The sequence below is a fragment of the Cervus elaphus genome, chromosome 9 (assembly GCF_910594005.1).
Source record: "Cervus elaphus chromosome 9, mCerEla1.1, whole genome shotgun sequence".
In the NCBI taxonomy this organism is placed as follows: Eukaryota; Metazoa; Chordata; class Mammalia; order Artiodactyla; family Cervidae; genus Cervus; species Cervus elaphus.
This window is the reverse complement of record NC_057823.1, coordinates 22,173,438-22,189,045: the sequence shown is the minus strand read 5'-3', so window position 1 is coordinate 22,189,045 and position 15,608 is coordinate 22,173,438. Positions and strand designations below refer to the sequence as shown.

Here is a 15,608-nt window from a genome sequence, read left to right as displayed (position 1 = left end):
GTGACGGGTCCAGCAGAGGCATCTGAGCATGTACCGAGGGCCTGGGGCAGTGAGGTTCTGGCAGAATTCCGACTGTTGGAACCAGGCTGCAGTCCTGCTGGCCCTTCACAGTACGTTGTTTTGTTGGGAGGAGAGTCAGCCAGCACTTCAGCGTGAGCACCTGTTCAGACTGTGATGCCTCACTCCTGAGGTGGGGCAACACGACCCTGCCCTTGGGGGTCATGCCGTCTGCTGGCTAAGACCCTCCCGGGCCCGCCTCTCCTAGCAGCACCTTGATCCTCCTGGAGGGGGTCTCTCCCTCCAGCTCCGCAGGGGTGGGGTGCGGACCCTGGCCCCGCCTGGGACTAAGTGCTGCAGGTTGCTGGCACAGGGGTGAGGCATGGGTGCAGCTCCACCTGTGGGTGTGGCCACCAGCCGCAGTCATGGTTAAGTGCCTTTAACCTTGCTAGTTGCCACCTGACAACTTATTGTTTACCCCCTAGCAGGCTCTGGGGATCAGGCAGCCAAGGAGGGTGGGCCCAGGTCCTGCCCCCATGTGAGGACAGCTGCGGGCTGCCCAGGTGTTAGGCTCAGCTTGTGTGGGGGCTACTCAGTGGCTCTGGGTTGCAAGAAATTTTTGTGTCTAATCACATCGGGGGCCTGGAAGCTCTCACCTCACAGCGGCCAAAGAGCCAATCACCACTGGCCTCCATGAAGGTGGGATCTAGACAGGGCAGGTCCTCCACCCTCCAGACCTGTTTCCCTGTCTGTTAGCTCCCCATGGCTGCTGTGACAAAGCGCCCCATGTTGTTCTTAACAGTTCTAGGGACAGAAGCTTCATGAGGGCCTCACTGGGTTAAATTGAGGGGAGGGATGGTTTCTTCTGGAATGAGAGAACCCCATTTCATTCTTCCAGAAGAACCCCATTCTTTTGGAAGGGGGAATACCATTTCTTGGGGGAACCCATTTCTGTGCTTTTTGCAGCTGTTAGAAGCTCCTCCTCCATCTTCAAGACCTTCAGCGTCACATCTCCCATCTCTACTTCCTTCCACATGTTAGAGCTCCTACGGGAATGCTGGGCTCACTGCATAACCCAGGACAGTCCCCTACTTTGTCCTTACCCACACCCCAAGCCCCTCTGGCACATAATGTCACACATTCACGGGCTCTGGCCCCAGGAGCCCTCAGCAGGGCTGGCTTGTAGGCAGTGGAGATAACATAGGAAAGCATGGGAAGTGAAGAGCTTGCGTTGAACATGAGGGGCTCCTGGGACCCCAGGTACCACCCTAGAGCAGGTGTCCACCTGACCCTGCTTCACCAGGAGCCACAGCCAGCCTTGTTCACTGGTGGTTCCGCAGCTGCCTCCCACGGCTTGAAACACCAGGAAACTAGTCAACATCCTGTTTATTCAGGTTTATAACTTTACAGAACTTGTCCTGACAGGCCCAGGCCTCCCTTGGCTGGTCACCCCGGGGCCACTGCACACAGGGTTCTGGCCGGGGCTGCAGGCTGCTCCGCCTGGGAGGCACCCAGGGCTTCTGCTAAACAGATTATTAGTGATGCCCTCTCCTGGCGGTGGTCATGGCTGTGTGCTCGGCCGGCCAGCACCCCCACCTCATGCCCGCAGTGCCCCATGGGCAGGGTGAGCGGTTCTGGAGGTGGTAGGGGGACCGGAATGGGAGAACGTGGAGGAGAGCACGAGACAGACCCACGGTGGGGCTGAGCCAACCCTGCTTTATTTCACTAGAGCTTCTCAATGGCTGACAGGAGCTCGGGTTTCAGGATAGACGTGTCTGGCTGGGTGCCTGCAGCCCTGATGTCCTCAAGCACCGCCGCATCCCACGAGAAGGTCAGGAGGGCAGAGGGCACCTGCAGCAGGGTGAGGCGCAGAGCTCCAGCTTCACATTCAAATCTCCCTGCTGGAGCCCAGACCACACTCGCCCAGGGTTGCTCCCCACTGGGGACAGCACCGCTGTGCCATCAAGGGCTCATCAGATGAGGACACCCCCTGGCCTGGCTGAAGCCCACCCAGCCTGAGGCAGCAGTTGGCACTTCCTCTCCAGGCCTCCTTCCCAGTCTCCCTGAATCAGGGTCTGACCGTGATCCAGCCCCCTCCTTTGTCCTCTCAAGGAATTCCCTGCATTCTGAAAGCCTTCTGGTCTCTGCTTTGCAGAGGACTCTGAACAGACTTGGCACATTTCCATTTTACAGATGAAAGTTACTCAAGGCCACTCCACAAGTAAGTGGGAAGGTGGGTCTTACATCCAGAGACACCCTCCCCAGTACCATCCCATCCCCTCTTGGGGCCTTGTGTCGATTTAACAAGAGCCCAGAGAGCCGGGCTAAGGTGCGGGGAGCTGTCACTCACCAGCCCACACTCGTTGAAGGCCAGGTTCTCATCTTCTGACAGCTTCTGCCCGCCCGAGGCCAGCAGCTCAAAGGGCAGCCAGTCGTTCTGCAAGGCCTCCCGGACAAACCCGTACAGCGCAGCCACCCGCTCCCGGGCGTAGAAGGTCCCTGGGGGCGAGACAGTCGAGTGGCGCTGGAGCTTGCCGGGGCACCTCTGCGCCAGCCGGCCGCCAGCCCTCAGCCTCCTCCGGGGGGACTAGTGCAGCCCAGAGAGGCCGCGCGGGCGCGCAGCACGCTCCCTGCACCCTGCAGCAGGCAGCTGTTGGGGACGCGCACGCACACCTCCCCGGGGATAAACGCAGCTCAGAGGGACCGCGCAGGTGCCCAGAACGCACCCTGCAGCAGGCAGCCGTCGGGGAGGCGCACGCGCAGCAGCGTGTACGTGTACTTGCGCATCTCCCGCTGCTCCTCCCGCTCACGCATGGCCTTGGTCCGCAGCACGCTCAGCCGCTCCACGGCCTCCGACCGCAGTCGCTGCTCCCGCTTGATCTCCTCAGCCGTCAGGTTGAAGAAGTCCGTGGGCAGGTCGAACTGCGAGGCCAGGGGCGAGGGCCGGAAGACGCGGCGCTGGCGGGCCAGAGTGGCGCGCACGGGCTCGGCGCTCAGCAGCTGCTCCTTGTGCCGCTCCAGACTCTGAGGCTGGGCCAGGGCGGCCTCCCCCAGCACGTAGAACTCCTCGGGGCCCTCTGGAACACGCGGAAACGTCCCTGCCGAGTCAGGGAGACCCCGCACCGGACCCTCCCGCCCTAACTCTGGGCTCTTACCCTGGTCGGGGATCGGAAGCAGCACCTTCTGGAAGCCGATGGCCTCAAAGAACTCGTGGGTCCCTTCCAGGCAGTGAATGCGCTCCTGAGAGCGGAGGCAGAGGTCACGCGGGGCCCTCGGGGCCTCCCTGTGCCCCACAAGAGTCCCCGCCCACCCTGGCCTCCGGGCCCAGAGTCCCTGCTCTCTACAGCTGCTATCCCTGGACAGGCTGAACCCCTGAAGCCATCTGAGGGGCTGAGCTCACAGAGGGCCCGGGACCCGAAAAGGTCAACACCAGGGTGAAGGAGGCTGAAGCGCCAAAGGACAATGCAAGGAAGGAGTGCCAAAGGTGGGGCAGGCCAGCTGTGTGATGCTGGACTCCCGTGGGCGCCACCAGAAGAAAGTGGGGCCCTGCCGGCCGCAGGGGCAGGCACCACGGCCAGGGTGGTGGGCTTGCAATTTCTCCACAGACGCCAGAAGCCTGCCTTTGTGTGGAAACCCTCCCCAGTGCTGACGTTCTCTCAACTAACTCAAAGAGAACTCACACTACACTGGGTGGTAGGCAGGCAGAGGGTTTATGGTGCTCACAGAGCCCGCCTCCCACCCACCACCTCAGCCCGCCTGGACTGCTCCCCACCCCCCAACCATCCACCCCCCGCCAAGCAGGGGCCCTTCTGCAGCCAGCTCTAGCCCCCATCCCAGGCTGTCTGCAAGCCAGCTGCTCCCTGTGACAGCCTGGGTCCTGGGGGCCTCATGGGCCCGGTCACACCAGGCCAAGTCCCTCTGCCAGCAGCGCTCACCTGGAACACCTTGTTCTGCACCTTGATCTTGCGGTACTTCTCCTCCTCTGGGTGCAGGTGGATGTTGTCCAGGTACCTGGGGTGGACAGGCGCCAACAGCTCAGAGCCACGCCACGTCACTAAGGGTGACCCCAAGCAAGGTGCTGTCACACCTGGACAGCCCACAGAGCCCGACCCCTGGCACCCAAGACACCAGGCCTCCCCCTCGGTTCTGCCTTCCGAGGGCACCAATGACCCGCCACGGTGGGTGGAGCGGGGCAGGGCCAGAGTAACGGTCTCTGGAGCTGATGGGTCCCTGGAGGTCCCCCAGCGTGGGGGGCTCCTGAGCAGCACAAACTGCTAGGCACCCCCACCCAGACCTGCTCAGTAACAGGAACGGGGCGATCCTGCCTCTTCACTCTCTTCTGATGATCCCAATAGGAAAGGGTTGGGAACCCCTGATGCAAGGTCCGTCTAGTCAAAGCTCTGTTTGTCCATTAGTCATGTATGGATGTGAGAGTTGGATTATAAAGAAAGCTAAGCACTGAAGAATTGATGGTTTTGAACTGTGGTGTTGGAGAAGACTTTTGAGAGTCCCTTGGATTGCAAGGAGATCCAACCAGTCCATCCTAAAGGAAATCAGTCCTGAATATTCACTGGAAGGACTGATGCTGAAGCTAAACTCCAATACTCTGGCCACCTGATGCAGAGCTGACTCACTAGAAAAGACCCTGATGCTGGGAAAGATTGAAGGCAGGAGGAGAAGGGAAAGGCAGAGGATGAGATGGTTGGATGGCATCACTGACTCAATGGACATGAGTTTGAGTAAACTCTGGGAGTTGCTGATGGACAGGGAAGCCTGGCATGCTGCAGTCCATGAGGTCGCAGAGTTGGACATGACTGAGCAACTGAACTGAACTGATGCAGTAAACCTCTTCATTTTAAAGACTGATAAATGGCCCCAGAGAGGCCAGACCCCTTCCTCGAGGGCCCAGGGAGAGGGCCATGCTCCCTGCAGGCCTCCTCAGCAGGAGTTGGTGCCTGGTGGGAGAGGGCTGCCCACTCACTTGGCGATGGTGTCCACGCCCAGCTTCACCCGGTCCCGGTCCTTGTTGAACGTGTGGATCTTCATGATGGAGGCAGCCACCGGGTCAGTGGAGAAGTGCTGGGGGAGTGAAGAAACCAGAGGGTCAGGAAGCACCGTCCTGGGGGCCTGGGGGCCACACCGTCTGAGTGGCTGGCTCTCAGCATGCACTGGCAGCATGTCCAGAACCCACCAGCCACTGCAGATGCATGGCCTCTCTTAATCTCCCAGCCCTGCAAGGGATGTTCTAGAAACAGACTGAGGTGGCAGAAACAGGATGCAAAAAAGGTCTGTGACCTGCGGCTGCCCGTGCACAGCCAGGGAGGCAAAACAGTGAAGATGCCACTGACCCATCCCCCTGCCTTGGGGGTGCCACCTGCTTCCCTGGGGAGTGGAGGGGCCATGTTTGATCCCTCAGCTGGCCCAGCCTCTGAGTGCCCCCAGGGACCCTGCAAACAGCATCCCAGTAGGGAGAGACTGAGAATGGGTCACTGAGGCGAGAAGCAAGGTCAGGCAGCAGGTGTGCTCGCACTCTGGACAGCTAGGCACGTGGCCTCCCCATCGGGTCTTGTTTTTCTGCAGCCCCAGAAAGTCAGCAGTTACATGGCCAGTGGGGGCTGGTACCTGTGGCAGCCCCAAACACATCTGTTCTGCCTGAACAGTGGTGGGGGTGAACAGTGGGGTCACTAGAGGTGATGGATCAGAGCAGAGACCACCTGGCCACTCAGATCTACCTGTGCACCCCCCGCAGAAGCCCAGCCAGAGCTCCTGGAAGGCAGGTGTGGAGCCTCCGCCTGCCCCGGCCCGCCTCTCTGAACTACAGTGGGGGTGAGCCTTCAGCAGCCACGTATGTGTCACTTGACGTCTGATGTGAACTGGGTCAACTCTCCTGGGGACTTCAAATCTGGACCCCGTTCACTCTGCCAGTTAAGTTACCAGCATAAGACAAAAAGGTTCAGACAGGCCAACAAAGCGGGTCTGCAAAGAAGCAGCTGTCAGGGGTCGGGGGGTGGTCCTCAGGGCATGGCTGAGCCAGGCTGACGGCCCCCACTCCAGCCGCCTCAGGACAAGCACACCCACCCCCCTGCAAAGAGCTGCAGCTCCCAGTGCTGTTCTCAGAAATATCCAGGCAGCCCGCAGCCTCATTTAAATTAGGACCAGGGCATGGGACAAAGGAACACAACGTCCATGTAGGTATTCATGTTGTGATGGGGGTGGACTTCACAGTGGCCAGAAGACAGGTATTTCAACAAATAAGGACTGGGGAAAACTGGGCAACTATCTGGAAAAAAAATAAACACACACAACACTGTAAATTAACTATACTCGAATAAAAATTTTTTTAAAATGAAAATAACCCTAGCTGCATACATCATATTCTACACAGGGATAAATTCTAGTTGGAGCAAACCTTTAAACATTAAAAAGCAAAACAGAGTAGCACTAGAAAAACCATGGAAGAACTGTTTTAATTCTTTAGTGGGGAAGGCTTTTCTAAGCATGCCACAAAACCTGGAAGCCATAAATTAAAATCGACGCATTGAATTACAGAGAAAAAATTTCTGCATGGCTATGTGACCGTAAGCAAAATATAAAAATAAGCTGGAGAAAAAAAATAAACTGGAGTAAAATATCCCCCTATCATAGACAAAAACCTCATTTCCCTAATATGTAAAGAGTGCCTACAAATCAATAATAATAAAAAATACCCAATACAAAAATGATCAAAAGATGCACTCTCATATGAAAACATAGACAACCTAACCCTAGAAAGGGAGACGCAAACTAAAAACTGCTGAATGTTATTTTTACCTATCGATTTGGGTAGAGACATGAACGTGTGGTCACCCACAGTGACAGTCAGGGGACAGGGCAAATGGGAACTTTCTCCCACAATGCTGGTGAGAGAGTGAATCGGGACAAACTCTGTGGAGGATCACCTGGTGACAACTATCCAAAGCCTGACACAGATGTTCTTTGTTCCAGCAACTCAGCTTCTGGAATGGAACCTACAGCTCGAACTGCTGTAGAGACCAGGTTTTCATCATAAATATTGTCCTCTCTAGTGAAAGATTGGAAACTTCCTACATGCTCATCAACACAGGGCTGGTTAGTCAAGGAACAATTTACAGGAGTCACCATGCAGTCACTATGGAGAAAGCAGTTTCAAACTGCTCAGAAAAAAAGAGAGGGACTTCCATGATGGTCAAGTGGTTAAGACTCTGTGCTTCCAATGCAAAGTATGTGGGTTTGATCCGTAGTGGGGGAACTAAGATCCCACGTGGGGTGTGGCAAAAAAAATCCCAGAGAGGGGTGATAGAGCAAATGAGGTAAAAATGTTAACAACTGGCAGATTTGGGTAAGGTGGGGAGAATGACACAGGTATTTGTAACTTGACCCCTGGGACCTGGGAGCATGTAGGTTATGGGGTAGGAGTTTCGCAGATGGAGTTTAGGCTGCTGATTAGCAAACCTTAAGATAAGGAGATTAGCTGGGATTACCAGGTGAGCCCGATGGAATCGTAAGGGCCCTGAAGAGGGGGAAGAGAGAGAAAGAAGCAGAGGATAGCTGGGAAAGGCCTGGCCTGGCTCAGCTGGCCGTGAAGGCGGAGAAGGAACCACAGCAGACACACAGCCTGAATCCCCAGGGCTCCCAGAAGGCACACAGCCCTGTGGCCATCTTGACTGTAGCCCACTCATAACTTCCAGAACTGTGAGAGCAGAGGCGTGCCGTCTGGAGGCACTGCATTTGTAATAATCTGTTGGAACAGTAATAGGTCACTCCCACCCTAGGTGAAGGAGATTCAGGTGTTCTTTCTGGTCTTATAGTTTTTCTTTAGGTTTGGAATTATTTCCAAATATAGAATTTTAAGGAAAAAATAATAATAATATGGAAGTTCTTCCTGTACTGATAAATGTTGCAGTTCCATGTCAGATGTGAATGGCAGATTGATTTTTATGTAAAACAAAAACGCAGCCCATGTAGGAGAGACAGATGCCTCGGAAGTTTGTATTTGGAGCATCTCTGAAAAGGGATACAACATGCTCAAAGCTGGTGCCCTGAGGAGGGTGGTGGCGACTTTCCCCACCTATCCTCCCGGACTGTGAATTCTGTCCCACAGGTGAGGGAGATTAGCACAGAACCAGAGCACACCCAGGTGGTGACGCTGCAGGGGCTGCCAGGCCTTCCAGACTTCTGGGGGTGGCTCCAGCAGCGGGGCGGGCACTCACCATGAGAATGGCCTCTCTGATGCGGGCGTCCCGCTGGTCCTTTCTTAGGATGGCCCCTGTGAGGGGGCAGGTGAAGTACACTCCGGGCACCGCCAGGTGGGCTGAGCCTTCCTCTTTGGGCTCCTGCACCTGGGAAGATGGGGGAAGGTGTCTGAGCCTGGACTGCGGACAAAGGCCACCCTGAGTGCCACAGTCCTGAGAGCGGGGCCCTGGGAGCCAGACATCCCCAGGCCTAACACTGTCACCTCTGCCTATTAGTTGTGGAACACCATGTCCCAGTAGCCAAGCCCCTCGGAGCCCATCTTCAGGGCCATAAGATGTCAGAATTCAACAGGGAAAGGAACAGAGAGCAGGTAGCGGCTCTGGACACAGAGCAAGTGCTCAACTGAAGGCCCCTGCTCTTCCTGCTCGCCCTGACTGAGGGGTGAGGAAGGGGCTTTGGAAAGGGAGTCAGGGGGTCAACAGTGCCCTGGGTGAGTCCCGGCCTCAGTCTGGAACTCAATTCCTAAGTCATCTTCAAGGTTCCTTCCATTCTAAAACTCAGTCAGGCCTCACGGGTGGTGCTGCTCAGAACACCCTTTCCTCCAAGCTCTCCGTAAAGGCCTGCCTCCTCCAGGAAGGCCTCCTAGACTACACAGTCTCTGTGTGCCCCACCACCAAGGAAGGCAGCAGAGGGCAGCGCTAAGGGAAAGGGCTTTGGAGTCAGACAGCCTGGGAATTCCAGTCTTGCCCCTGCTGGTTTTGAGGTGCAAACTGAGGACACTGGGCTCTCTGAACCTCAGTTTTCTCTTCTGAAAGGTGGGAACTGTAACAGCTCCTCCCCGTGTGAGGTTACAGGGGATGGGGTGGGGGAATGACTGAATAGACGTGCAACCCCTTCCCCGGCACCTGGGTTTGGTTTCATGACACGCCAGGCATGCAGGTCCCAGATGACACCACCCTCCACCATGGGGTTCCCTAACCTGCCTCAATGCCCTGAGGCCAGAGGTGACCGCGATCTGCCCTGACAGCTGCGTCTCCCTCCCCTCCCCCGCAGCAGACCCTTATAGCCCAGGACTGGGCACCAATCAGATCAGAGCAGGAAAGAGCCCAAGTGGGCCCTCCAGGTCCCCCTCCCCAGGCCCCACTTTGGGGGTCCCACTGCTGCTGCCACAATGTCTTTACCGTGTTGTTCCCCGGAGCCTCTGGGTTCCCACTGACGGTTGCTTCAGCTCGAAGTTCCTTTCTCACTGTGGGGAGAAGCAGGGAGACGGAGAACAGTCGGTGTGTGGAGTAAGCCTGCCTGCCCCGTCCAGGCCTGAATCCTCACATGGGTCACACTCTAGTCCTTCCAGCTCGAGGTCCTCCTGGCCCCCCCACCTCTCCACACCCCCAGGCTCAGGCTGCACCAGACCATGCCTCCTCCTGCTCCAAGTCCTGGTTCTGTCTCCCTCCACCATCCCAGACATCCCTGCCCCAGATCACAAACAGACCCCTCCTCAGCCTTTTCATCAGCACTTCCCCTTTGTGGTAAAAGTGTTAGTTGCTCAGTCATGTACGACTCTGTGCAACCCCATGGACAGTAGCCCACCAGGCTCCTCTGTCCATGGAATTCTCCAGGCAAGAATACTGGAGTGGGGTGCCATTTCCTTCTCCAGGGGATCTTCCTCACAATTGTGATTTAAACCTCCTCCTACCTCAAAGTGTGGGAGCCCGAAGGCTCCGGCACCCATGAGAAGCAGAGGATCCACCTAGAGGACAGTGGGGAGAGGCATGCTCCACCTGCCCCAGGTCCCCCCGCCATGGATAGAGGACAGTCAAGGCTCACCCTGGTTCCGGATGGAGTCCTGAGATGTGGGGCCCCGTGCCCGGGGCTGCTTCTGCTCCAGCCGGGCCAGGGCCGCCGCTGCTGCCATCTGCGCCTCATTGGTGGGTCCCTGGCGGGGCTGCCGGGCTGGCGGCTGGCTGGGCTTCTCTTTGGGGGCCTTCTCCCTGAGGAGACGCAGGGGGATGGCGAGGTGACACGGGGTTGGCAGGAGAGCTTCGGTCCCCTCCCCCTCCTGCCCCAGAAGACACAGCCATGCCTCTTCCCTGGTGGCCACCAGACGGTGGTTCTATGCTGACAGAGGAGCCCCTGGAGGCAGATGGTGGTTCTGTTCCCTGCTTGGCCCCTCTGGGCAAATCCTGCCCTGGTCTGGGCCTCAGAGTCGTCACCTGTCAGGCGGGGGGAGAGCACACCCACCGTCCGCCCCCTTCCCCATGGGAGAGTCTCCACCTGTACTGTCTACAAGGGTGAGACCCATCCAGACTTCGTTTACTAAGCACCAACTGTGTGCCAGGTAGCCGGCATGCCAGGAGCTAAGGCTCAGCGTGTCTATTCCTCAGGGCCACGTTCCTCCCTGCGAGGGCTCCAGCCGCCCTCTCACAAGCCCCAGAGGCTCACGGATGCTGGGGCAGTGTGCCAGGCTGCACACAGGCCCTGTGTGAGGCAGGCTACAGAGATCTGGTTTGATATTGCCTCCACCCTGGGAGGCAGGGTGATCGCCCCGTAGGATGGGCACCCTCCAGCCCTGACCCAGCCAGGAGATGATCTGGCCTCCTCCTCATTCCAGCAGAGTCCTGCCTCCCACCCAGGTCTGACTCTGCCTTGCTCTCCTTCCCTCAGGATTCTCTCTTTGGGAGCTGGAATCATCTGCGCTATATCTCAAGAGGGAGCCAAGGCTCTGCGTTCATGGCCTTGCTGCCTCCGCCCCCACCTCACCCCACCCTGCTGCTCCCCTTCTCTGCTTAGACACCCAGGGCACCCCTCTTTTCTAATCCCTGCTCCTCTTACCCACCCTGTCCACAGCTGAAAGTTTCAGGCTGAAGAATGGACAAGTCACGTATGGATACCTCCGCCTGAGCCCCACCATTCCATAAAAGCACCATTTTCCAAACTTTTCACTCCCCCCTCCTCCCTTCATGACTCATCCTGTGCAGCCAGAGGGGTCCTTCTAAAACCCAGTCACTCCTCTGCATACACACCCCCCTCACCCCAAGAACAACAAAACCCTGTACCAAACACAGGCCCTGCACGAGCTGCCCCTTTCCCTCATTTGCTCCATCTTTGCTCTGTGCTGTTCTTCACACCTGTTCTTCCACCACAGGACCTCTGCACTCTGTGCTTTCTGGGGGAGTATTCTTCCTGGGATGGACAGGGGCCACTTCAACAGTGCATGCATGTGTGAGGTATGGGTTGATTTCCACACAGCTAAATCTAAGCTCAAACTTCCCCTTCTTAGAGAGACATTCCCAGACCACCTAACAGTCCCCAGCATCGCTGGCAATCTCAACCCTGTTTTTTTTCCTTCACGGCCAACCTTTTGTCATTTATGTATTGGCTTACTCATCCACCTCCCCTCACAGGAAGGGGAGCCCTGAGAGGGCAGGGATTCTCATGCTGTGGCAGTTAGCTGGACACACATCCTGCATCTCCAGTCTGGCTCCAGGCGCATCACAGAAGCCCAAATTTCTACGTGACTTCCCTCCCCTCTCCTTCCAGGCTTCCAGTCTGACACAACCATCAGTCCTCACCTCCTTCCAGTCACACACAGTCCCAGTTGCTCCAGCTCCCACCTCCACTCACTACTTGATGGACAAATGAATGGACTCCCTTGTTTGGCCCACGACTCTCCCTGGGCCCCTTTAAAGGGGTCCTCCTCTCCCCGCTACCCCCAGGCTCCCGGGACCTGCACTTTCCTCCCTGACTCAGAGATCTGGCCCTCATGGGCCTCCTTCACCCGACTGAGTGATCCCTTCCCAAGAACCCCAGGGAACCCCCAAGCCTCATGACAGATGCCCGGATGTCCTCACCACGCACCCACTCTCTCCCTCACCCACCCCCACTCCCTCGGGATTCCCTCACCAACCCTTACTGCAGGCCACCCAATCTCTCCTCCCAGCCTCCCCCTCTTCACAATCCCTTCCATTACGCCTCACAGACCCCTTCCCAGGCTGATAACTTTCATTAGTCACTCCCCATCCTAACCCCCCTCAGGCCCCAGCCCTCTCTGTAGCTCCCTGTAGGAATCCCAGCCTCTTCCAGACTCCTTCTGCTCATCCCTCCCCGCAGTGGAGCCTTCTCAGCCCATCCACGTTGCCTCTCCAGCTCATCACTATCCTCTGCTCAGCACTGGCCCCTCATACTTCCCCATGGAGTCTCCAGTGTGGCCCCAAGCCCCTCTCTTCAAGTTCTCCCCAGACAAGTTACAGAGGCCTGGAAGTGCAGGCCACCTTCCCTCCCCTCCCAGGTCTCCCTCCCGGGCCTTCAGGCCACTCAGCGATCACCCACGAGGAGGACCCCCATCTCCTTCTAGTCCGAATCCCCCAGGTCCTCACCTCCACCCACCTGCCTCCCTTCTCCTCCCAGACCTTCCTCAGCCCCTCACAGCGCCACTCACGCCCCTCCCCCCGCAGTTCACCCGCACGTCCCAAGTCCCTGACCACACCGCCAACAAAGCCTAAGCCCTCCGGATCCTCACCTCCCGTCCACCCTCCTGCTCCACAACCAAGGCCCAGTTCTCTATCGCCACGGAGCTTAAGTTTTACGACTCTTTGCGACCCCAGCTCTTCTTGTTTCTCCAGGATCAGTCCCCAACCTCTGATCACCGAGAAGCCCTCAGATCTTAGGCGATGACTTTTCAGGGGCCATTCTCCGCATCCCTGGCCTCTCCCCTTACCGCCCGCCCTAACCCGCTAGGGTCTCTTAACTAACCCCTCAGTTCCTGCAGCCCCGCCCCCTCGAGCCTCGCCCCTTATGCCCCGCCCCCAGAGGCCTCCCCTCCCCCAACTCCCACCCCCTCCCTCGCGCCCCGCCCCCGGAGGTGTCCCCCACGTTCTCAGCTGCCCCTCCACGCCCCTCGCCTTCCCTAGACTTCCCGCGCCGCGCCCCCCGCCCCCGCCCATCCCCGTCCCCGGGTCTCAAGCCTCAACGTCTGTCACGCACCCCACCGACTCCGTGAGCTTCTGACCCGGCCCCGCGCTCTTGAACTTGATGTCGGCCTTGATCTCTTGGAAGAATTTCTTCATAGTGGCGGCGGGCCCGGCGGCGGGGGGCCGCGGGGGGGGGGCGGGGGGGGGGGCGCAGGGCCCAGTACGGGAGGGGCCGGCAGGAGCCAACAACCGGAAAGAAAATACGGCCCCGCCGGAAGTCCAGCCATCGCGAGGGCAGTCCACGTGACAATTGGCGCAGCGAGCCTCTCTAGATCTCTGCGTCTTGTTGGCCCAAAGTGACCACTCTGCACTCTCGGGGCGCTTCTCGGTGGTTCGTCTGGATTCTGTTGCCAGGGGCAACGACGGTGCTTCCAGAGGGAGGTTGTGCTTGAGCGCCTTCCACCGCGTTCCCCACGGAGTGACAAGAGGGAGAGGGACAGGCCGAGGACCCCGCGGAGAAAGCGCTGGTCCTGTCCTTTTACTTACTCAAGAACCTTCCCTGGCTCCCCAACGGTCACGTGAAAAAGTCCCAACTCTGTGTGGGGGCAAAGTCCCCACACAGCCACGTGGTTAGTGCCAGTAATCAACAAACACAATGTGGGAGAAAAGGAAGAGGATGGGTTGCAGGGAGCTAGGGCTTGGGGACCCTCGATGGCGGATCACCGAGGGGTTTAACTTAAAGAGATCGGAGATTATCCTCAGAGCGCTGACGGAGTTCAACGAAGAATCTAGTGCAGCCCAAACTTTAACCTCCCTGAACTTTATTTTCCTAGCTATGAAATGAGGATACGAATAGCACCGGCTTCATAGAAGGTCTGTGAGGCTGAGGCTGCAATTCGAAATCTCTGAATAAAATCGCGGACGTTATCGTGATTTTGTTGTTCAGTCGCCAAGTCGCGTCCGACTCTTTGCGACTCCATGGACTGCAGATTTACTCCTTTAAGAACAGTTCTTGAGAGTCCGTTCTGTACCAGCAGTGAAGAAAACTGACAAAATTGCCTTACCTCAAAGAACTCGTGATCTTTTTGATTGGAGGAGAGAGCCAGAAAATATAAAATCTATGGTGGAGTGGATGGTGTTAGTGGTATGGAAAAAAATTAAGCGGGAAACAGGATTCAGGGGATGGGAGGGTGGACGCAGTTTGTAACATCAAATAAGAATCCGAAAACAGGAAAAGGGCTTGCTTGAGACCACCAGGGAAATTTGATTGGATCCAGGTGTTAGATGATATAAAGGAGCTATTGTTGATTTTGTTAAGAGTGGTAATGACATTGTAGTGATGTTTAAAAATAAATTTTTTTCAGCTAAAGATGTTTTCTGAGGTATTTGTGGGTGAAATAACATCTCAGATAGGTTCTTATTTTTATTAAAATATTTTAGTATATGTGCTGCCGAAGCGAGCACTTATTTTTATTAAAATTTTTTATATGATCCATTGTTATCAGAAATTTTTTTAAATACTCCAGAAACAGACTTTCCTGGCAGTCCAGTGGTTAAGACTTTGCCTTCCAATTCAGGGGCTGCAGGTTCCATCTCTGGTCGGGGTGCTAAGATAGGACATGTGCTGTGCTCAATCGCTCGATTGTGTCTTATTTTTTGCGGCCCAGTGGATTGTAGCCCACCAGGCTGCTCTGCCCATGGAATTTTCCAGGCAAGAATACTGGAGCAGGTTGTCATTTCCTACTCCAAGAGATCTTCCTGACCTAGAAATAGAATCTGTATCTCTTGCATCCCCCTCATTGGCAGGCAGGTTCTTTACCACTAGCACCACCTGGGAATCCCCAGATCCCACATGCTTTGGAGCCGGAAAACCAAAACATAAAAACAGAAACAATATTGTAACAAATTCAGTAAAGACTTTAAAATAGTCCACGTGGGAAAAATCTGTTATTTTTTTTTTTTTTGGAAAAAATCTTTTAAAAAGTAAATAATAAAATACTCTGGCGGGGTTTCCCTTTTGGTTCAGTGGTAAAGAATCTGCCTGCCAGTGCAGGAAACTGGTTTGATCCCTGGTCTGGGAAGATCCCACATGCCTCAGAGCAACTAAGCCCATGCGCCACAACTACTAAGCCCGAACTCTAGAGCTGGAACCACAACTACTGAGCCCACACGCCCTAGAGCCTGTGCTCCACAACAAGAGGAGCCACCACAATGAGAAGCCCCCGCACCACAACTAAAGTAGCCGCTGCTAGTCATGACTAGAGAAAAACCTGTGCAGAAACGAAGAACCAGCACAGCCAAAATAAATAAAATTATTTTTTAAAAATACTCTTATGTTGACTGCTCAGTCGTATCCGACTCTTTGTGACCCCATGGATTATAACCCACCAGGCTTCTCTCTCCATGGGATTTTCCAGGCAAGAATACTGGAGTGGATTGCCATTCCATTCTCCAGGGGAAGATCCAGGGGATCTTCCAGCCACTAGGGAAGCC

General features: G+C 56.2%; 1 protein-coding gene across 2 annotated transcripts; it reads right to left on the bottom strand.

The window, feature by feature from the left end:
- Positions 1-1,366: 1,366 nt before the first annotated feature.
- Positions 1,367-13,371, bottom strand: UBXN6 (UBX domain protein 6). 2 transcript variants are annotated; one of them, XM_043911917.1, is made up of 10 exons: positions 13,189-13,371; positions 10,033-10,196; positions 9,390-9,454; positions 8,226-8,354; positions 4,979-5,076; positions 3,933-4,008; positions 3,153-3,237; positions 2,724-3,074; positions 2,348-2,496; positions 1,367-1,848 (listed from the first exon to the last, which is right to left on the bottom strand). In XM_043911917.1, the coding sequence occupies exons 1-10, from the start codon at positions 13,269-13,271 to the stop codon at positions 1,723-1,725; spliced, it is 1,326 nt and encodes a 441-aa protein (XP_043767852.1). In that variant the 5' UTR covers positions 13,272-13,371; the 3' UTR covers positions 1,367-1,722. The 2 variants fall into 2 exon arrangements, with proteins under 2 accessions (XP_043767852.1, XP_043767853.1); XM_043911918.1 differs by lacking the exon at positions 13,189-13,371 and adding an exon at positions 12,725-12,931.
- Positions 13,372-15,608: the final 2,237 nt, after the last annotated feature.